The sequence below is a fragment of the Musca autumnalis genome, unplaced genomic scaffold (assembly GCF_047663935.1).
Source record: "Musca autumnalis isolate F117 unplaced genomic scaffold, ASM4766393v1 scaffold_1, whole genome shotgun sequence".
NCBI classification, from domain to species: domain Eukaryota; kingdom Metazoa; phylum Arthropoda; class Insecta; order Diptera; family Muscidae; genus Musca; species Musca autumnalis.
This window is the reverse complement of record NW_027411644.1, coordinates 162,868,951-162,891,276: the sequence shown is the minus strand read 5'-3', so window position 1 is coordinate 162,891,276 and position 22,326 is coordinate 162,868,951. Positions and strand designations below refer to the sequence as shown.

The following is a 22,326-nucleotide window of genomic DNA, read 5'->3' as shown; positions in this document are numbered from 1 at the left end:
AATATGATTTCGAACGAATTATTTTACAATTAAAAAAATATATATGTACATATGTACCTACATATGTATATATGTATGTATACATACATACATATTTTTAATTTTGAATGAGAAAAAAAATTTGTCGTTGTCGTAAATTTTTCGTGATATCATAAAATAACCCTACGACAACGACTACGCCAATGACTACAAAAACGTCTGCGCCAAAAAAAGTTAAAAGTTTAAATATGACAATTCTATAATTTTTTTACCAAAAGAATTCTTTAAAATGTGACGAATATATTCATAATACCAATCAGTCGTTTCGATACGTCAACTTGCAATTTTAGGTACGACTACGCCAACCGTAATAAGGCTGATCTCTTCGGAGATGTTCGTATACAAAATTCGTACACCTATTATTAATACCAACCTTTCCATTGGAAATTTACGTTAAGTTATGATAATAATAATGTATTAAATCTTCAAAATACACTTAAAAATTTATTTACAGTTCTAAATATTTTATTTGTTTCTACTCGGGAATATCTCCACCGGGCACAAGCTAAAATGAAATTAGAAGAAAAAACAATGAAGTATTAAAACATTGTTAACAAATACAGTATAGTCTCGATAATCCGGACACTCGTTAATCGGGATAACGCGGTAATCCGGACACTCGTTAATCGGGATAACGCGGTAATCCGGACACTAGAATTTTTTACATTGTAGACTCTGTAATCCGGACATCACATATTTCTGTTACCTCGATAATTCGGACACCATTTTTCTCCTATCTTATTTATATCATCCCAGTCAGCATTTTTTGAAAATTTTAATCAAATTCGAGTCTTTTTTGATCCGACTGCACGATTAAAAAGCTAGAATATGAGCTCATTTTCTGATCATAAATGACTCCTTTGTCGGTAGGAAAACATAACCTCAGGCGACTCTTCTAAACAAATCACAAATGAGTCTTTTTCGAGTCGTATTTCAATCATTTATTGATGTTTTGTTGATTAATTTCGGACCCTTTTTCGAGTCTTTTTAGAGTCATGTTTATAATCATTTATGAGTCTTTAGGGAGTCATTTATGAGTCTTTTTGTTAGACGAAATAAACTAAAAAAATTTTCTTTTTATTCTTCTTTGTTTCTTTCCTTTGTTTTATAGTCTTTTCTGCTTTGTTATGTGTTTTAATTATCCTTTATGTTGCTTGGTGGTTAGTATACTGCTTCTTCATTTCACTTGGCAAAACCTGTTGTGTTGTGTTTGTCTGTACCTTTAATATTATACGTTACATTTATATCAAAATTTTGTAGAAAGTGTATATGAGAATTTTATTTTTTTATTTACAACCAAATAAAAATAAAACAAAACAATCAGTTTTTAATCACCTAACTGTTCAAAATATGATCAGAGTATACATAATTATAATCACTTTTCAAACACCTGTATGACCATTTTTTGATTAAGCATTTTTCAATCTTCCAGATGATCAAAATGTGACAATAAATAACAAAAAATTGTCACATTTTAAACACCTCAATGATTTATTTGTGATTGCTACACATTTGTTGTTGTATTTTAAATTGAACTCTTTTTAATCATTACAGGGAGTCACTTTCGAGTCCCTTTCTGATCACACAAGCGACCTTATCAATTTTTGATCACCAAAAGGACTCTAAAAAGACTCCTTAATGTGATTTTTGAAAAAACAGTCTTCTAAATGCTATCTGGGATTGAGGTTTTCGATCTTAGCAATAGCAATTAATTTATACATAGATAAACAAGGAAACGAGTAGATACCTAATATAGGAATATCAATCAATTAAAAAATTGTATTGCCCCTTTTTTCTTTCTTTGGCATTGAAAATCACCGGTAACTAAGTATTTTTATATTGCATTTTCGTAATTATGCAACCAATATATTTAAATTCCATATTATCTTATTCGTAAACTATAACACTTTGTAAATCAATATTTCTTTTTGGTTTCTTCGAAGAGATGAAGTCATTTGTCGATGTTAATAGAAATGGCTGAATATTCACCATAATGAGAGGAGTGCAATTGAATTCTGAAGTTCTGTCGCGAGTCATAAGAGGCTCATGCCCCATGGACAAGGGAAATCAAAATATATACAAGTGCTACGAAGTTTATGTCCTTAAAAACTATGAATAAATACACCAGTTGTGGAGAAGTTTTAGGTTACAAAAATACTCAGCAAATATCACCTAAATTACGCCGGAGGAATATAAGAAGTAAATTTGGTAGCTAGGGAAGCTGCACCCGGTCATTAAATGGTGGTTTGTCTTATATGTCAGGTTATTACCTACTAAATGTCCATTATAAATGATTTAAAAGTACAAAAATTACGTTTTTGTTGCTACTCGGTAATCCGGAGAATTCGATAATCCAGACACCGCCGACATGTGGTGTCCGGATTACGGAGATTATACTGTACATGATTTGCTGCATATCCTACCATTGTAATGTTGTTTCCATTTAAAAGAATCTGATCGAGTTTTGTAATACGTCTCCCCTCAGGTGTATTTTCATATTCGGTAACATCATCCAGCAGCATATTAACAAAATCATCGAAACCCAGAAGTGTGCCAACCATTTCCTTGTCGTTCTTCATAATAATGTGTATGCGTGATCCAATACATTTGTCGACCAGTTCTGAAATTGAGAGGAAAATTGAATTAAACCTTTTATGTTCACATGAACATCTTCAAAAAGTAAAATCAATAGTTCTGATGTATGCTGTAATTTCAAAGTAAAATTTATTAATACATAGTATGCCCTCTCGACCTAGTTATAAGTGACTGTATAACCAACAGTAATAGATGAAATTTACATAGGAGCAAGTCTGGTTGGCGGCCTCGGATGTGTTTGACAGAAGTAGTTAATAGTCGTAGTTATACTTTCCCGACATACATATATGTATATAAAGTCAGAGTCAAAAGAAAGTTTACACATCACAAAAAGTTTTTAATAACATAATTACATCGGTATAATTATATAATAAATATAAAACACGAATACAATTTTAAGGGTTTAGTGGTGAATTAAAATCCAGAAAATATTAGGCCTTGCATGAGCTTAATTATAAAATAAATGAAGATTGATAAAATAACCCAAAATTTTAAGAGTCAAAAGAAAGTTTACACTGTTGCCAAAAGTTAGAAATTTTTTAATTCTTTAGCTCGACATGCACTTAGGATTTTTAACTTATTTTGATCCTATTCGAGTGTCTAAATAGTAAATCCAACAGTATTTTGGGGAAATCCGGTGATAATACCCCATTGGACCCGTAGTATTGCTTTCGGGCTATTTTGGCAAAAATAGGGCTTTATTTAACTTTCTTTCGAATTTTTTCGGTAAGCACTCAATGGATTTGAGATCCAAAGACTACAATGAGTGAACCTTGATGCACGGGAGTAAAATATAGCAATATGTTATTCATAAATATGGGCGAAGCCTTCATAGCCCTGCCCAAATATCAGATCCACCTTTGATATAAGCCCCATTTCAGTTCACTAGGATCAGTAATCTCGTGTCGATACGAGTATCTGATATTCGGGCATGTTCTGGAATTCACCGTGTATCCATTTCACATCACACATGCACTTCACCTGTGAAAGCAATTGATGTTCTGTATTTAACGTGAAAATAGCTTTCATATTTCAAGAAAGAACTTTGGTCAGCTTTCAAACTTTATCATTAACAATGAAAAAATACCAGTCTGTGTTGGCGCATCAACGAATACATATGCGTGTGTGGGTATGTACGCTTTGTTCTTTTGATTGTTTACGAAACAGACGTAAGCAAAGAAACGAACTTCTACAAGAGCGCGTACATGTTGAATTTGGTACTTTAAGAAAAATACATTTTAAAATCATATTTTGTTAAGAAAATTAAATATTTCTTTAAATGCTAATAGAATTTTAGTCCTATGCAGTTTTTTGTAGAAAATATCAATTAGTTTCTTTAAATAAGGATTCACTTAGCTCTCGCCATCAAAATTATAGTGTGAGGAATACACCCCAACTAGGTTAGGTTAGGTTAGGTTTGGGGATGTGTAGTCAATATATATGTATATTGACTACGCCACTCGGAGACCTTTCGGTCCATTGTGATCATCCATAAAGAAAAAGGAGGTTCAGAATTACCTGAAAAGAGAAGAGAAAAGAGAGAAGAATAAAGAAAAAAGGGGGGTGTGGTTTGGAGAATAATAATAAATGAATTAATTATAGGAAATAATGAAGATGTAATAAAGACAGAGAGGGTGGTTTTTTGGCGATGGTGGAAAAAACTGTCAGAGAAGTAGTCACGCTTATGGGTCGCGCCGTCCCAGCCACTTCAGATTTTTAATGATGTTGTTTATGATTGTTGGTTCCATGTTTGAGTAGAAGGTTAAGCTTGGAGGAAAGCGTACTCCTGTTAGTCTATACCGCTTTCGAGTTAACATCGGGCAACGACATAGAATATGCTCGATCGTCTCCGTTTCCTCCTCATCTTCACAGAGCCTGCAATAGTCCACTCCATCATCCTGCCATTTGCCGATAAAAGCTCGGATGTAGCAATGGCCGGTAATGACTCCCGTCAATACCCTGATTTCTGATTTACTCAGACTTAAAAGCGAAGTTGTTCTCTTTGTTGAAAGATTCGGCCAAATGGCCCTTGACACGTTGCACCTTGGTTCATTATGCCATAGTTCCTTGGCCTGTTCTTCAAAGAACGTCTCCACCTTCCGAAAAACGTGACATATGGGTGGTTTAATAGAAACAGTGATAGCTTGACTTGTTGATTGAGATCCGTGTCTTGGCACCTTCTGTTCGTCCGCTTTACCCTCATTAGTTGGGGTAGGAGCCGGATTTGGGACAGTCACCTTCTCCAGTTGACTACTCTTACGAGAATCATTTGGAGTCGGATTATGCCCCTTATCCTTTTCCAGTCCCTTCTGGCTCGGGTTCGGCTTCGGAACAGCTTTAGGTTCCACCTTGCTGTCAGAAGCAGCAGGCTTCACCTCCACCTTTTTGCTTGTCGCCGCAGTCTCTACTGAGTCTTTGGCTGAAGCTGAAGCAGGGTTCGGGAGAAAGATTTTGTCCACCAGGAGCTCGCATCTGGGTGCATTTGGATAAATTCTTTCGAATTTCCGCATGTACTTCAGCTTGCTCTTGATGAACATGATCTCTCTCCTAGTATGCGAGCTCGCGTCCCTTCCCACGAACTTGCGCAGATACGAAGCTGCACGCTTGTAGTGCCTCGTATCTGAAGCCTCTTTGGCGGAAATTGCGTCTGCGTCGGTGTCCGTCGATGAGGTTTCCTTGGATTCCCCAACGCAGGCCGGAGACTCAGAGTCAGTGGCAATTGTTGGAGCTTCCGTTGATTCCCCCTCGATGGTCATCGACTTAGAGTCAGTGGCTGTTGATGGATCATCTCTAGGTTCTCCATCAACATCCATTGACTCCGTGGCAATCTGCCTTCGAAGCTTAGTATCGGCTGGTGCCGATACAGGACCAGACTGGTTGCGACTTGTCTGTGGTTGCGAACCAAGGTTCACAACCTCTTCGACCACATCACCGTCAGTGGACATGTCGTCATCAGACCTTCTTGTTGACTCAGCTGGGATCACCGTAATGTCCAGTTCGTCGTCAGTGAGGGTGAGATTGTTGAGCATGTCCTCTGGTGGTACGGTCGGAACAAGTCTCTCCAGTTGGTCAAGGAGTTCCCTACTCTGTCTCTCCAGACTGTCCCCAATCACTTTGAGATGTAGGTCGTCCCCGCCCAAAACTTCGGTCCTGTCAGCCGTGGACTGATTAACACCAGTTTTGGCTAAAGCATTATCCTTTTGAAAAACCGGTCCGTCAACAATAATTCGGGTTGTATATACTGCACTTGTAGCAGTTACGGCTGTAGGTGCCAAGGCATCCACACCTGAGACAGCCGGATCACAATCGCTTGATCTCGACGGTACGTGGCTTGTGATCTCACCAACGCTTACCGCCGGTACTGGGTTATTAACTCCCTGCACCGTAACTTTACTCCTTTTACGTCTTTTACCCATCTTAGTTGATTTATTTAAGGGAACTACCCCGATCCAATTTTGGTCCACGGGGGGTTTGAAAGAGAAACAAACCCCCAGGGTTTCTGAGATATGTGGAGACAGTAAGCACCTTCAGTTTCCCTCGGGCGCTGCCGACCCCGCATATCTCAGAAACCCCCTTCCCATCCGCCACCCGGGAAGACGCGCCCAGTAGAAGATTGGCAACTCCCGTGGGATACACCCCAACTAGGTGTAAAGTGTGTTGCAGAACAGCTTTAGGTGTGTTCGATACACGTGAGGTGCAGAGGTGAATGCCAGAACATGCCCGATTGTTCTTGTATCCTTGAACCCATACATACTATTTCTTTGAACCCCGCTTCTGTCAGGCACCCGATGGACATATATAAGACACTCCATCAACTTTGATTCTGTATACAACATTTTCACAGTTAAAAGCTTCGTTCATGTTTTTCAAGAGTTGTGGCATATTTTGCGACCAAATATGAGAAAATGGTTATGACAATAGAAAAATACATTTTCCCAAACTATATTTGGTGAAAAAATGTCAAACTTGTAGAAAATTATGAACAAAGCTTTTAACGGTGAAAATGTTGTATACAGAATCAAACTTGATGGAGTGTCATATATATGTTCATCGGGTACCTGATAGTAGCGGGGTTCAAAGAAATAGTTTGTATGCGTTCAAAGATACGAGGCCTATACCAAAGGGAGATCTGACATTTGGGCGGGGATATGAAGGGTTCGCCCACATTTACGAAGAAGATGTTGCTATATTTCACTCCCGTGCATCAAGGATCACTCATTGTAGTCTCTAGACCTCAAATCCATTGAGTGTTCACAGAAAAAATTCGAAAGAAAGTTAAACAAAACCCTATTTTTGCCAAAATAACCGGAAAGCAATACTACGGGTCCAATGGGGGGATTATTACCGGATTTCGCCAAAATACAGGTTAATTTATTATTTAGACACTCGAATAGGATCAAAATAAGGTAAAAAGCCAAAATAAAGGCATGTCAACCTAAAGAATTAAAAAAACTGGCCTGCTTTTGGCAAGAGTGTAACCTTTCTTTTGACACTTAAAATTTTGGGTTATTTTATCAATCTTCATTTATTTCATAATTAAGCTCATGCAAGGCCTATTATTTTCTGGATTTTAGTCCCGATTTACATTAGGCGAGTTTACTTGCGGCAAGTTTTCTCGTTCTCTTATAAACTTGCCTCTTGCGTTTAGTCCCAATTTACATTAGGCGAGTTTACTTGCGGCAATTGTCATTTTGTAGGAGAGAGAGGTGAAGCATATGGTAACCCTTTGCCTCTCAGCACCCTCTCTCACCTACAAACTGACAATTGCCGCAAGTAAACTCGCCTAATGTAAATTGGGAATTAGTCCCAATTTACATTAGGCGAGTTTACTTGCGGCAATTGTCATTTTGTAGGAGAGAGAGGTGAAGCATATGGTAACCCTTTGCCTCTCAGCACCCTCTCTCACCTACAAACTGACAATTGCCGCAAGTAAACTCGCCTAATGTAAATTGGGACATACAAACAATTCTGTTTCGGCAAGTTTTGTTTCAAAACATTGGAAATAATGTCAAAAACGAAAATTATAAAAGGAATTCCCTGAAAATTGCCGGTACGAGCAATTTTTTTCCACTTCCATACACCTTTCGTGTCTCTCCTACAAACTGAGACTTGCCGCAAATAAACTCGCCTAATGTAAATCGGGACTAAAATCCGAAGATACCACAGTCCCAATCCCAGAAGATGGTATTGAATGTATACCGCCCAGCCAAGATGAGGTAAAGACAGCAATAAATCGGCTGAAGAATAATAAGGCAGCAGGGGCCGATGGCTTACCAGCCGAGCTGTTCAAAACCGGAGGCGACACGCTGATAAGGTGTATTCATCAGCTAGTTAGCACCATCTGGCAGGAAGAACGAGTACCCGACGATTGAAACCTGAGTATCCTGTGCCCCGTCCACAAGAAGGGAGATAAGACTGTATGCTCTAACTATAGGGGCATAAGTCTACTCCCTATTGCCTACAAGATCGTGTCAGGGATATTGTGCGAACGACTAAAGCCTATGGTCAACGAGATAATTGGACCATACCAATGCGGCTTTAGACCTGGCAAGTCCACCATTGACCAAATATTTACCCCGCGGCAAATCCTGGAGAAGACCCAAGAGATGCAGATCGACACCTACCACCTTTTTGTCGATTATAAAGCAGCCTTCGACAGCCCGCTGCGTTCAAAGGTATTCCAAGCCATGTCTGAATTTGGTATTCCCGCAAAGCTCATCCGGCTTTGTAAAATGACTTTAACTGACACGAGGTCCTCAGTTAAAATAGGAAAGAACCTCTCCGAAGAGTTTGGTACCAAAAGAGGTTTCAGAGGTTTCGTGTGATCTCTTTAACATCCTGCTGGAAAAGGTTATACGAGAGGCAAACGTCAAAAGAAGTGGCACAATCTACACCAATAGTCACATGTTACTTGCTTATGCTGATGATATAGACATCATAGGCCGATCAGTAAAAGAAGTAACTGATACCTTTATGAAGGTCGAAGGAGAATCTGCTAAAGTGGGTCTGGCGGTAAACGGTGAGAAGACCAAGTTGATGGTGTCGACGCGCAATGCGTCCATTGAGCTCGGACCGACTGGGGAAGTTGGTTCCTATAATATTGAGGTAGTAAAAGACTTCGTCTACCTCGGCACCTCCGTAAACACAACAAACGACATCAGTTGTGAAATAAAAAGAAGAATTGTATTGGCCAACAGATGCTACTTTGGTTTAAGTAAGCAGTTTAAAAACAAAGCCACATCTCGTCAAACAAAAATAACGCTCTACAAAACACTGATACTACCCGTGCTGATGTATGGCTCCGAAGCCTGGGTACTTGCGCAAGCAGACATGGCAGTGCTTGGTGTGTTTGAGAGAAAAATTCTTCGAAAGATCTACGGACCAATCTGCGTTGACGGTGAATATCGACGTCGCATGAACCACGAGCTGTATCTGCTATACAACGACATCAATATAGTTAAACGTATCGAGATGCAGCGATTGCGTTGGCTAGGCCATATCATAAGAATGAGCGATGATGAACCCGCTAAAAAGGCGTATGAATACATGCCACATGGCGGTGCACGCAGAATTGGCAGGCCAAGGAATAGATGGCGCAAACAAGTGGATGATGAGATGAAAAGGCGCGGTATTCCAGAGTGCAAAGCAACAAATAGAGAGGAATGGAGATATATTCTTAGTTCGGCCTATAGAACAAATGTTCTGTAATGGGCCAGCTAAGGTCGCCATCAGACCATCTGCTTTTTCACATGTATGAATCAGCTGTTCTGTATATTAGTATACCCAAAGTGACAACATACATGTGAAAAAGCAGATGGTCTGATGGCAGCCTAAGTAAGTAAGTAAGTAATGTAAATTGGGACTTAATTCACCACTAAACCCTTAAAAAAACTGCATTTATATTTTATATTTACTATATCCCTATACCAGTGTAATTATGCTATCAACAACTTTTTGTGAGGTGTAAACTTTCTTTTGATTCTGACTGTAGATTAACCGGGCACATCAACTATCCGGATCCGCTAATCAAACACAACAAGATACCGCACAGGGAGGCACAGCGAACAACACATTTGTACATTTCAGAATTTCTTCCCGACTTATCAAAGTTATTAAATACAAATCAGTCCTATGAATTAAGTAGTCATATGTACTCACCCAGAGGAAGCAATGTGGAAACATTGGTTGGAGGAGGTACAGCAGTCATTTTGCAAACGTGAAGCAAAAAATAAAATAAAAATTGTTTGTGTGTAATCCAGCATAAAATGATAACACACCATATGATCCTTTATTGCCAACTACATTTCAAAAGCGTAGCCAAACGTCAGCGCTGCCATATTTAATCCTTAAAGGCAAAACCAAAATTATTGCGTGTGCGTTATCCAAAACAACAACAAAATACATGTATTTAAATTTGAAATATAATTATTTAATAATTTACACTGCAGTTACACATGCCAGTAAATTGGTGCCAGTTGAGTACATGTATTATACTCGAAAATGCCGAAAAAGTGTTCGACTGGCATGCAATTTTCTTGTGTGTTTACACATGCCAGCCCAGCAAAAAGTTTGCATCCGCGGATGCAGTTGAATCACTACAAGTGTACAGTACATTTGCCGTTGGAGTACATCTTTTCCTATGAATTTTACAAGAGAGCGCGCAGCTAGGATGCACTCTATTTTGCTTCCACAGCACACAGCTAGGATGCACTCCGTTTTCGATCCAAATCACAGCTTTTGATGTAGTCGTAGGGATAGGTAAGTCGACTTTCGGTTAATCGATTAATCGAGTTTTTGCAGTCAAAAATCTAAAAATCGTAGTCGACTTTTGTCTGGAGTGCAAATCGCATAATCGATTATCTTGTGATCGATTTTCGAGTTTGCCCATAGATTGTTGACTTGGCGGTTTTACACTTTTGGCGGTTTTACCATTTCAAAACGAAACTCGAAAATCGACGAATAGTCGATTATAATCGATTTTCTGCTGTTATGAAAAAGTCGAAAGTCGAGTTTTAAGATAACTGAAATAATCGCAAAACCGAATAATCGCATTTTTATGCCCTGTTCCCGTACTTTATAAAGTGGTAAAACTCGTAAAAGTTGTAAAAGTCGTAAACGATTTTCATACAAATTTTGTGTACGGGAACGCAAAATGTGTAAAAGTGGTAAAAATTGTAAAAACTTTTTTGTTCTGGAACAGAGCTTTAGTTTTAGATCAAAATCGAAAAGTCGAAAAATCGATTATTGCTTTTCATTACCTATCCCTATGTAGTCGTTTGGATTGAATTTAAAGGCACTCTTCGGACTGTGTTTTTAATCAATCTAAAGGTGCAGTAAAAATGAAAATAGATAGAAGCTTCGTTCCCGTACTTTTTAATGGTAAAACTCGTAAAAGAGAGAACTGCAAAAAATTTGTTCTTACACACAAGTTTTTTGAAATAGTTCGGGAACGGAAAAATGGAAAATACGTCAAAAAAACTGGAACAAATGTCAAAGTCGGCGTATCAGCCAATCAGACGCCGGCAACCATTTACTATTTTTTTACTCGCCCAAATTTGTCGTGTAAAAAGTTTTTAAAGAGAGCGTCATTCAGCGCCATTTTTGTTTAAAGAGAAGTGGACATTTTACAACTTTTTTGTGTACGGGAACGCTTTTTCGAGTAATATGTGTAAAAGTCGTAAAAATTGTAAAAACTTTTTAGTTCTGGAACACAGCTAGAGTTCGTCTTTTGGCCAAAAAAACTATCTTCCCCAATTTTCATGCGAATCGGACAATGAATGCGACCTGTACTTTGTTTACAAAAATACATGGACAGACGGACTTGTATAAATCGACTCAGAAAGTGATTCTATGTATATCCCTAAAAGGAACTATGGGTCTATCTCGTTTCCTTTTGCATGTTACAAACTAATGCACAAAGATATAATACCCCTTACCACAAGGTGGTGTAGGGTATAAAAACAACACAAAATAATTAACATTAATAATTAAATTAATAGTTAAATTTTCACAGATCTGTTCCTTTACGTGCAAGAATCTTCAAGTTATACCACTTTTTACTCGTAAAGCGTTACTTTACTTCTGACACCATAAAATTCATATGGGAACAGTTTACAACTTTTACTACTTTTGCCAGTTTTACCATTTTCAAAAGTAAAGGAACAGACCAACTACATATTTCATTAAATAACTGTTTTTATTAAATCATTTTATGCTTGTTTTGTTAACGTTTGCTAGAGAAAATAAAAATGAAATAAAATGGCAACCATGGTTTAATAAGAAAGGTTAGCCAAAGCTTTATGTCAATTTAATTTTTTTCATTCGAGTATGCCTAAAACTTCAAAACAATATAAACAAACTGTGTATGTGTGTGTGGTGTTTGAATAATATGCCAAACAATTTTAAAAGCAATCGAAATCAATGATTTTTAAAATTGTTTTTAGACCATTTGTACGGAAGAAATTGGTGAGATTTGCATGGAAACAATCAGTTTATCATATTCACACCTCGATTATGTGGAGAAAACTTAACTCTTCATTCATTTTTCGCGTTTTTTATAAAATGCTCAAAAAATGCATTGTAAACAAACCAACTTGTTGCTTTTATTTTGAAGTTTTAGGTTTTCAAGAAAAACAAGGGTTTTATAGATTTTTTTCATTTAAATCTACCTCTTTACTTATACCATGATGGCAACGAATAACAAGAAGGGGCAACACAATAAACACAGAAAACCATGTACATGGGTTTCACTACTTCATACCCCTCGCCTATAAACTTGACGTCGCCATGTTGAAATCGTGCTAGTCTGACCGTCGACATGTGGTTGTTGAAACGCAACGCTCAACGCGCCGTATGTGCAGAGGCCTTATGTGTTTTCGGGTTAAAACCGGCAAAAAGCATGTAAAACGCCTTTTAATCCGAAAATACTTTTAAAAGCGAAGAAAGCAAGCAACGAACTGATTGAGTTTAGGCCTGGGTACATAAGCAACCTCGTAGCCTGGCTTTCTTGCCTTGCTTCATTTTTGACACAATAGCTTCGTTCCCGTACTTTTTAATGGTAAAACTCGTAAAAGAGAGAACTGCAAAAAAATTGTTCTTACACACAAGTTTTTTGAAATAGTTCGGGAACGGAAAAATGGAAAATACGTCAAAAAAACTGGAACAAATGTCAAAGTCGGCGTATCAGCCAATCAGACGTCGGCAACCATGTTACTATTTTTTTACTCGCCCAAATTTGTCGTGTAAAAAGTTTTTAAAGAGAGCGTCATTAGGCGCCATTTTTGTTTAAAGAGAAGTGAACATTTTACAACTTTGTTGTGTACGGGAACGCTTTTTCGAGTAAAATGTGTAAAAGTCGTAAAAATTGTAAAAACTTTTTAGTTCTGGAACACAGCTAATAAAAGTAAAATAATAAGAAAGGCTGAGCCAATTTCCATGGTACAATTAGAAAGGTAGATGCATCGGCGAATTGCTACAACAAAGCAACTTTTTTTGTAATGTAAACTGTCAAAATTTTCGCCGAATGGTCTCTTGTTGTCTCTTTTTATCGCTTGTGTTTGTCTATAAAGTGTAGACATGCTATCTCTTACCGAATCATATGGTTTTTGTTTTGATTTTTCATGGCGTATTCCTAGTTTTTTTCGATCAGCTGGGCTGAGGCATCTACCTTTCTAATTGTACCATGGCCAATTTCGAACCAGGTTGCCCTTTTCTTCTTTAAGGGCGAAACCTATAGCTCTGCGTGTTGCGTGTGCGTTCAAAAATACAAAAACAAAATACATGTATTTCAAATTGCAAACAACAACAAATACATGTATTTTGTTTTTGTATTTTTGAACGCACACGCAACACGCAGAGCTATATGTTTCGGCCTAAAGAATATTTATATTTGGTCTGTTCCTTTACTTTTGAAAATGGTAAAACCGGCAAAAGTAGTAAAAGTTGTAAACTGCACCCATATGAATTGTATGGTCTCTGAAGTAAAGGAACACTTTTCGAGTAAAAAGTGGTAAAACTTGAAGATTCTTGCACATAAAGGAACAGGGCTATTTATGTCGGAAATGAATCAGGCAAGCAGTCGAGGCTATTAAGGCCTGGGTACATAAGCTGCCTCGCCTGGTTGCCTTGCTTTTCTGCTTCATTTCTGACATAATAAAAATAAAAGAATAAAGAAGGCCGAGCAAATTTCTAACTGGGTTGCCCTTTTCTTTTTTATTCTGTTATCAGAAGCAAGCAAGGCAAAAGAATAAATGAAAAAATTAAAAAGAATAAATGAAAAAGCAACCATAAAAAAGGACGCAAGAAAAGCGGGGAAAGCTATATTTGAACTAATCGATGATCTTCATCCATAATTTTACAACTTGACGCCTACGTCACACAGGCAAGTTTTGGGTTATTGACAATCAATACATGAACTCAAGCTGAAAACACATCCAACGTTTGAGTAAAGTTTTGTGTTGGGCGTTGAGAAAAAAACAACAACAATAGGGCGACGCCGACACCAAAGTCCAGCATTGATATGTTTGCCGACATATATGTGTTTTCAGCTTCAACTGTCCTATCATGTGTAAACGCAGGGTAAAACATTCATGCCCAAAATTAAAGCTTGGTGCACATTGTCAGTTTTGAATGTCGATATTTAGCAATTATCGATAACTGTCAAACCGTCCAGCAACCACAAAACATTTTGCGGTTGCATGATGAATGACAAAAATGAACGGCCACACTAACAATCAACAACAAAGCTGTCATTAAAAGCTTTGGTAAAGAGAAAAGTGTCAAAATTGCTCTCTCATGAACATTTTTACCAGAAAAGTAAAGGAACGGATAAATGATAGGTCTGGCAGCAATGTCAAAAAGAAACATAAACAAATCAATTTTCGTCTTTTATTTCACAGTTTTTAATTTAGTTTTATCAGCGTTCGACTCATGGCATAATAATATAGGTAAAGTCATTAGAATAATGACAATAGGACTCTGTAAATCTGTAACTCATCAATCAAAAAAATACAAATACAGCCATGCGTATATGCGTCGTCGTTTTCAGATATGACAAGAAATGACAAAAACAACATCCAATTGTAAATAAAAAAAAGTACTGGCAGAAATAATTTGTAATGTAATCATGTATGAAATTGGCTCCAATTACTTCAATGGTGTGTAATAATAAAAATTGTTGGAGCTCAAGTCATATAACGTTGAAAGTAAATTTTTTTTGCAACAAACAATAATACAAACATTAGTATGACATGTGATATATGCATGTAAAAAAAGTGATGGTGTGCAATTAATCGCCTTTAAAGCATCTAAAATATGTATTTGGTGGTTTCAGCAATTAAAAACCCAGTACATATGTGGTATTCTGGTATTCTACCTATTTAGGGGGTAAGATGTTTGTAATTGAAGTCAATCTAGTGCATTTAAGTCTGAATTTTTAATAATTTCGTTTGTAGCTCTATTGGGTTGATAACTGCGACAATGAAACAATAAAAAACTCCATCCATAGTCCCGAGATATGTGCCTCTGAAGTTCCGAAAATTCCGTTGTTTACTTGGAATAGAAAAGTTTGTTCTCATGTCCCAGATTTGCACCTGTCCATAGGAGAAAGTCTTACATCCCGGACCGAAGCCCGACAATATAGATATACATTATACTGTGTATGATATTCCTTAAAGTTTACGATGGTAATCATATTATCATGATCCATTGAAAAATTGCGAAGTTATAAACAAGAGAATTTTCTGAATTTGAAAGGCCCATATCCCGGGAAGCATGGGATTATTTCATTCGACGAACTTTATATTTTTGTAATTAGGATGAAAAGTTCCAGCTGGAGAGTATTGAATTTGCTCAATTACCGTAATTATAAGCGTTTAATTTTACCAGTTTATGTCGGTAACGTGAAAACGAGCTAGAAAGAGTATTTTGTTATAGTTTTAATGTACACAACAACTTCGCTTTTACAAACTCAGGCCATCAATGGCATACAACTAAATAGACATGAGTGCTAAATATATAGAAGATTAAGCATTGTTTGACGATTCTTTATGATGATTTTCGAGAACCTTCAAATAAGAAACTCACTGAGTGAATGAGCGATACGTTGAAAATTTAAATCACATTTGACACAAGGTATTGTCATGTATATGCTGTTATATGAGACTTCAATAAAAATATCTTCGTAGAACTAGTTTAATTCAATGGTGGGGGTATAGAACGTCTGTAGGCCATATGTCCGAACATGTATGGTGTAAATGGAAGTCTGAATATTTCGTGGTAGATGAAAATTCGACAAAATTTTAGTAGTTAAAAATTCATCGTGTGCTTGCACAAAATGCCCTTTCTTCATAATCTTTGTTTTCTTGCTAAATTTAAATTTTCAAAAATTATAGTTTTTTTTACCAATTAGTTATGTTTATAATATATCATTGTATATTTTTATTAAACGAGTAGTTGAACATCCCATCCATTTCCTGGAGTACTTTAAATCTCTATTAGTCGAAATGTTATAAGTTTATATCGTTTTTTTTTATAATTACTACCCCTACTTTTACAGATAGTAATTATTTTTGTTTGAGTTGTTTAAATATTCCTTACTTATTACTTTATTTTATATTAATTTTGTTATATAAACATTATAATGTAGTATACAGCTTAAGGTCGAAAGACTAGGCAAATATGAATTGAAATAAATAAATAAAATAAAATAAAAAATACATGTATTTAAAATTAATACCGCGTGACACCATTATCAAACGCACGTACCTCTTCTTAGATTATTTTAAAATGAATACCAACAGAAAAATTTTTGTTTTTTATATACATATAACATTTTAGAACAATATATTTTTATTTAATTTTCAACAGTATTTCATATCGGATATTTGTATAGTTTATGCGTTAGATGACCACTTAAAATCCTAAACCGTACATTTGAAAAGTTTTATTAGTTTGAAGATAAATTTAATAACGATTATAGTTTCATTTTTGCCAATTTTGAATATCCTTTCAATTTGCTTTTTGCTTTCACTATTCCTAAATTGTTATTTAAATGTCTAATTCCAAAATGCATTCGGCATTTAAAAAAGAATTTTTTACCTTCTCTGGTAAATTTACTTGATTGCTAAGTTGCAAAAGTCTACGCTGTGAATTGTTATTATGATCTATTTTTGAGCCATTAATAGATGCAAAGACGTATTCAAGACTTGTAATATATTTTAAGAACTCTTGATTAGGTTTTTTAAGGAAGCCTAAAGAAATTTGATCCACCCATGAGCCGGTTTTCTCGTGATCTTCGTATTCATTCAAATTCAGTTTCCAAATAACGTACCCAGCCATTTTTTCGAGAGCGTCTCCCTGGAGTTGCCCGACATCTTCAACTGGTTCTCTTTGTACATCTTCAAAGCCCAACATTTCGTTTTCAATACCTTCGAAAATAAATGGATCAACTGCACTGGGATTGATCTGAACATTGGATTCTAAAGCCACCAGCTCGTTTTCAGAACTTTCACAAAGCAAGGGATCAATTTCACTAGTATTCATCTGATCATTTAAACATAAAGCAACATCTTCATTTTCAGCCTCTTCGAAATTCAAGGGATCAATTGCAATCGGATTGACCTGATTATTTGAAGATAAAACCACGCCTTCGTTTTCAGGCTCTTTGAAATTAGAGGAATTCATTATATTCTGGTTGATCTGATCATTGGATCCTAAAACCATAAATTCAGTGGGGTCATTTTTAACATTTTTAGTTTCTTGAAGAATTTCTGTATTTCGAGCTGGAATAATAAATGACGAATGATGTATTATAATAAACAAGTGTAATGGTACACAATCAGGCGGGCCGATTATTTGATAACCTACACCACTATGGACCATTATTTCATGTCTTCTTTTACATAAAACGATTATTTATGAAGTCGTGAAATCATAGAGCCAAGTCTAACACTATTAGATGTATGTAGTTCAGTAACTACGAGTTGCTTATCAATATGGGTCCTAAAACATACTCTCCACGTAGTGGTGCGGGGTATAACTAACAGCGGAGTTAAATGTAAGCATCAGAACTTGCCTAGGATATATTTCCGTAGCCTGTACTTAAATTCCTTAGGAGAAGGATGGTCATTAAAACCACCTTTGCTACGTATAGCGCTAAAGAAATTCTCTATTACATCTTGATTTATTCTGTAAGTACATATATTTGTAGAGTGTTTGCATAGCATTAATAACTAAACTTAACAACAGCATCACTTTACATACCGGGACCGGACAGGGTTATGTGTTCGATGGTAATTTTGTGGGCAATCGACATATAACTTTTAGATATGTGTTGTAATAAATCAGGTATAGTTCTGGTTGTTATGTGGCTATCATTGATTATAAACCCAGAGTCTAAATAATGATTCCTTACTAACTTTAAAAGATGGGGAGCATCAGCAAATACAAACACCTTGTCATCTGAATGTATAGGGTTTTGAAACCAAGGCCGTTCTGAAGAATAAATAAGCTCTATTTAAAAACATATAACAACATATAAAAGTAAAAAGTAACGAATGGTTAAAGTGCATTATATCCTCCTCCTTAAAGCTAACCTGGGTATATAAAATGTACCTTATCGAAATAATAGCCCACATATGACGAAATCTGCTTCAAGTAATTTGGAATTGAATTTGAAGTGCGTTTTTCGTCTGGAATGCACGGTAACTCTCGAACGAACCGGTTTGGTCCAAACTTTACATTGAAGGAAGCGAGTTAGAGGGTCGAAGTGCCCTACAAAAATAATCCTCATTCGATTTGACTGAAGACATGTCATATCAGAAATAAGATAAAACAACAGCGAAAAAAGATATAACGCTAACATATAAGGTTTTCAGCAAAACATTCATCACGCCATATCTTAAAAGTTCGACTCACGGCGGATCTGCCCTTCTGGATTCTATACATACTCACCAAGGGCTTTCATCCCCAAAATGAATTTTCCACCCCCCAAAATTTCGGATCACAGTGTTATATAATAAAATAATAAACTTTCACTAAAAACTTATCTTTATGTAAAAATATTGATCACCAGCGTAATTACGAGCTATACATTAGTTATATACAGATCAAACCTGGAGTGACGCGTAATTGCTTCCATAGCGCCCGATTTGTTCCACCCATGTCGCTAACTATGCCAACTACAATGTAGCCAGCGTTGTCTAGTTCTTCTATTAAAGAATGTAATATGGTAGGGGTCATGGGGCTGTCAAAGCCGTAATAGATTGGTTCCTTCCAAGATTTCCATAGCCCTCTAGCCATTACAAGTTGGACATGTTTCGCTGGTTCCCTTACAAAATCTCCGCAATTATCGTATTCGTGCATTTGACACACACTCATCTCATCGAATGCCAAAATGCACATTTTGTCTTCTTTGGACATATTTGTAGCATGCTTCAAGAAATTAATCGCAACATGTATCACACCATCATTGATTTCTATTTTACCACACCAGCGTTGAAAAGTGGATATTGAAGGTAAAGGGAACCCCTTAGCATACATGTGATTGTAGGCGCGTGGTCCGGCGGCATGCAAACAAATGTCATGTGATATATCATTCCGTGTCCAGTGAACGCCTTCTGGCGAAGTTATTTTTTTTTATTTGACCTTCGGTAAATACTGATCTCATGCATTGCACTACTTTATTCGCTTGTTCCAATTGAATTTTTACTTCTGTTAGTTCTTGCTGTAACTTCTTGCTAAGTTCTTTATATTTCTTCAGTTCTTTTTGCATTTCACAATAAAGTTGTATAGATCTAAAAAAATAATTTTAATGTCATATCTATAATTAACGTTACTTATCTTACTCTGTTTGAACTTCTTTGTTCTCTACTTTTATTTCATATTGAAATAATCTGAAAATAATCAATCGCAAACATAAATATATGAATGTTATTCAAGAGCAGAAACAGAGACTATTTGATCAAGTCGTCGATACCGACAAATTAAAACACTACAGCTATACTTCTAATATACATCCTTAAATATCACAGATTTGTACAGAGTAAAGGCTTTGTGGTCCCGATTTAAATTGCATATTGTAATGTTTTGAATGACCCACGGGCATTTCAAAGGGATCACATTTTAACGTACATACATGGTGATTTTGAGAGTCTAACATTACCATCAATGTTCAGTGTGTTTATTTCCAGTCACTTTTCACAACAGCTGCATATACAATATGCATCTCAATTGATTGTAATGTCAGTTTCTGTAACATTCGCCAAATTGAAAAAAAAAACAAGTAAAAAGTCGTTAAGTTCGGCTGGGCCAAACTTTTTATACCCTCCACCATAAAATAGTCTTAATTAAAATGGAATAATTTGGATTCTTTCACAATTTTAGGTGGAACAACTTTTCGACAATGGATAGGTTCCTACTGCCTCTCACTAATGCTTAAATTACACTCTGAACACAAATTTGGGGCAAAGATAATTCCTTTTCGAGAGATAATTCAATTTTGTTATACAATGCTAACTAATCTAATCTAAAGGTACCACCTAAGGGGCTATATCAAAGAGTCAACATATCTTTAAAATTTTTGGCGGAAAAGTTTTATAGTTGCAGGAAACCTCAAGAGCAAAATTGAGGGTAGCTTCATCAAAACAATGTAAACCTTGGAAAATGGGCCCGTGTTGACGAATTTTAATGAAGAAATTTTGTGACCACTGAAAATTCCCGAAAACCGGGAGGTACAGTACATATGGGGGATATACCAAAACATGGACTAAAACATAAACGGAAGTTCGCCACAAGGCGGATCTGTCCTTCGGGGTTCGTAATATACTCACCACGGTTTTTTTCCCCAATAATTTTCCGTGCCCCCCACGTTTACCTCCATTTTGTTGGACAGTGTTAACTAATCTAATCTAAAAAATGTGTTCAGCTAGGCGAAAGTTGACACCTAAGGGGCTACATAAAAGAGTAAACCTATCTTTAATATTTTTGGCGGAAAAGTTTTATAGTTGCAGGGAACATCAAGAGTCAAATTGAGGGTAGCTTCATCAAAATAATGTAGACCCTCGAAAAGGGACCCATGTTAACGAAGGTACAGTTATATGGGGGATATACCAAAACATGTACCTATATTGACGATTATTTTTGAATAGACAAAATTGTGGCTGAAATTCTCAAAATACTGAAAATTACAGAACGTTAAAAATTGTAGTTAAATCCTCAAAATACCGAAAATCGTGAGATACCGTTATATGGGGGCTATACCAAAACGTGGACCGATATAGCCCATCATCGAACTTGACCTGCCTGCAAACAAAAGAGACATCTTCCCAATTTCAGCGTCCTATCTCCATTTTTGAGGATGCTAGAGTGATTACCACAGACGGACGTACATAAATCGACTCAGAATTTTATAGGGTCGCAAATGAATATTTCAATGCGTTACAAACGGAAAAACAAACTTAATATACCCTCCATACTATGGTGGAGGGTATGAAAACAAATAATAAAGACTAGTCGCAGAAATATAATTTTAGTATACGCCATAGTGACTTAGTTTGTTTCGATGAAGACAATGTCATCGACTTAAATAATCATGTTTTAAATAAATATTTACCCATTTTCAATTGAGTCAACGGTATCATTATTTTCCAAGAATTCACTTTCCCCATTCATACCCATAAAACATTCCGTATTTTCCAAGAATTCAAGTTCATCATCTGAGCCCATAAAATTTTCAGTACTTTCCAAGATTTCACGTTCTTCATCTACGGCCATAAGACATTCACTAATACCAAAAAATTCTCGTTTAATTATTTCTTTTCTTGAAATATTTGTAATCTTACTCAAGTTCGTCATATCCGGATGTAACAACAAATGGTACGGCAGTTGGTAATAAATAACATCCTCTGGAAATCTTTAAAATATCAGATGGCAAAAAGTGGTCTCCGCATATAAATTCTTTACCACTGAAATTAATCCCACATGCTTCTGACCACTTCAAGCGCATTACCTCATCTGTTGGGATGTGGAAGAAGGAACTATTTCTTCCACAGTCCTTTTTTCACACAGAAAGCAGGATCTCATTTTGAAAAATTGAAAATATTTCGTTTGAAATCACAATTTGTAAATTCAAATTAATTTTAAAGGTAACTGTCATAAAAGTGTGTATACATAAATACTATTTGCCACAATTGACAATTGCATGTTTTCATTTCATTTAAAAGTTGAATGTTGTCAAAGACAAATTGTTAAAAAAAATTGTAATCATATGTTTGCCTGACTTTACCTCTCTTATTATGCCATGGTTCGACTTTTTCTTCTGTTTTTGCGTCAATTTTCTTTTTCATTGTGAAATAATCGTCAAACAAAAGTCGAAAAATCAGTTCTGCCATTTTTTACCTGCAGAAATTTTGCTGGTAGCCTGTAGTAGAAGAGAAAGCCATATTCGCTCTCTCTCCTCTCTCACTCTCTTAAAAATTGCTTCCAGTTTTGCCACTTTTCGGGGTTAAGGAACGCTTTGCAGGTTAAAAATGGTAACAAATGGTAAAAATAGTAACCTCAGTAGTGGGATTCTGTAACTCATTTTTGCTGTTATCGATAATTGTCGGTAAAATTAAAATTTTTGGTCTGTTCCAGTACTGCCAGAATCTACTAATTTTTACTATTTTTTCCGATAACATAAGGGAAAAAATGTTA

General features: G+C 36.2%; 2 protein-coding genes across 2 annotated transcripts; both read right to left on the bottom strand.

Moving 5' to 3' along the window:
• Positions 1-437: 437 nt before the first annotated feature.
• LOC141388670 (U6 snRNA-associated Sm-like protein LSm5) lies at positions 438-9,944 on the bottom strand. Its single transcript, XM_073958817.1, has 3 exons — positions 9,793-9,944; positions 2,463-2,659; positions 438-544 (listed from the first exon to the last, which is right to left on the bottom strand). Exons 1-3 carry the CDS (start codon positions 9,839-9,841, stop codon positions 515-517), a joined length of 276 nt encoding a protein of 91 aa, XP_073814918.1. The 5' UTR covers positions 9,842-9,944; the 3' UTR covers positions 438-514.
• Positions 9,945-16,680: 6,736 nt separating this feature from the next.
• Positions 16,681-21,263, bottom strand: LOC141389176 (uncharacterized). Its single transcript, XM_073960299.1, has 2 exons — positions 21,245-21,263; positions 16,681-17,414 (listed from the first exon to the last, which is right to left on the bottom strand). The coding sequence occupies exons 1-2, from the start codon at positions 21,246-21,248 to the stop codon at positions 16,681-16,683; spliced, it is 738 nt and encodes a 245-aa protein (XP_073816400.1). The 5' UTR covers positions 21,249-21,263.
• Between the last annotated feature and the right edge of the window lie 1,063 nt (positions 21,264-22,326).

Coding starts and splice junctions, on each gene's coding strand:
- LOC141388670 (XM_073958817.1), bottom strand. CDS start 9,841: ATGACTGCTGTACCTCCTCCAACCAATGTTTCCACATTGCTTCCTCTG. Junction 2,660..9,792: donor TTCCACATTGCTTCCTCTGG/GTGAGTACATAT, acceptor TCTCAATTTCAG/AACTGGTCGACAAATGTATT. Junction 545..2,462: donor ATGGAAACAACATTACAATG/GTAGGATATGCA, acceptor ATTTCATTTTAG/CTTGTGCCCGGTGGAGATAT.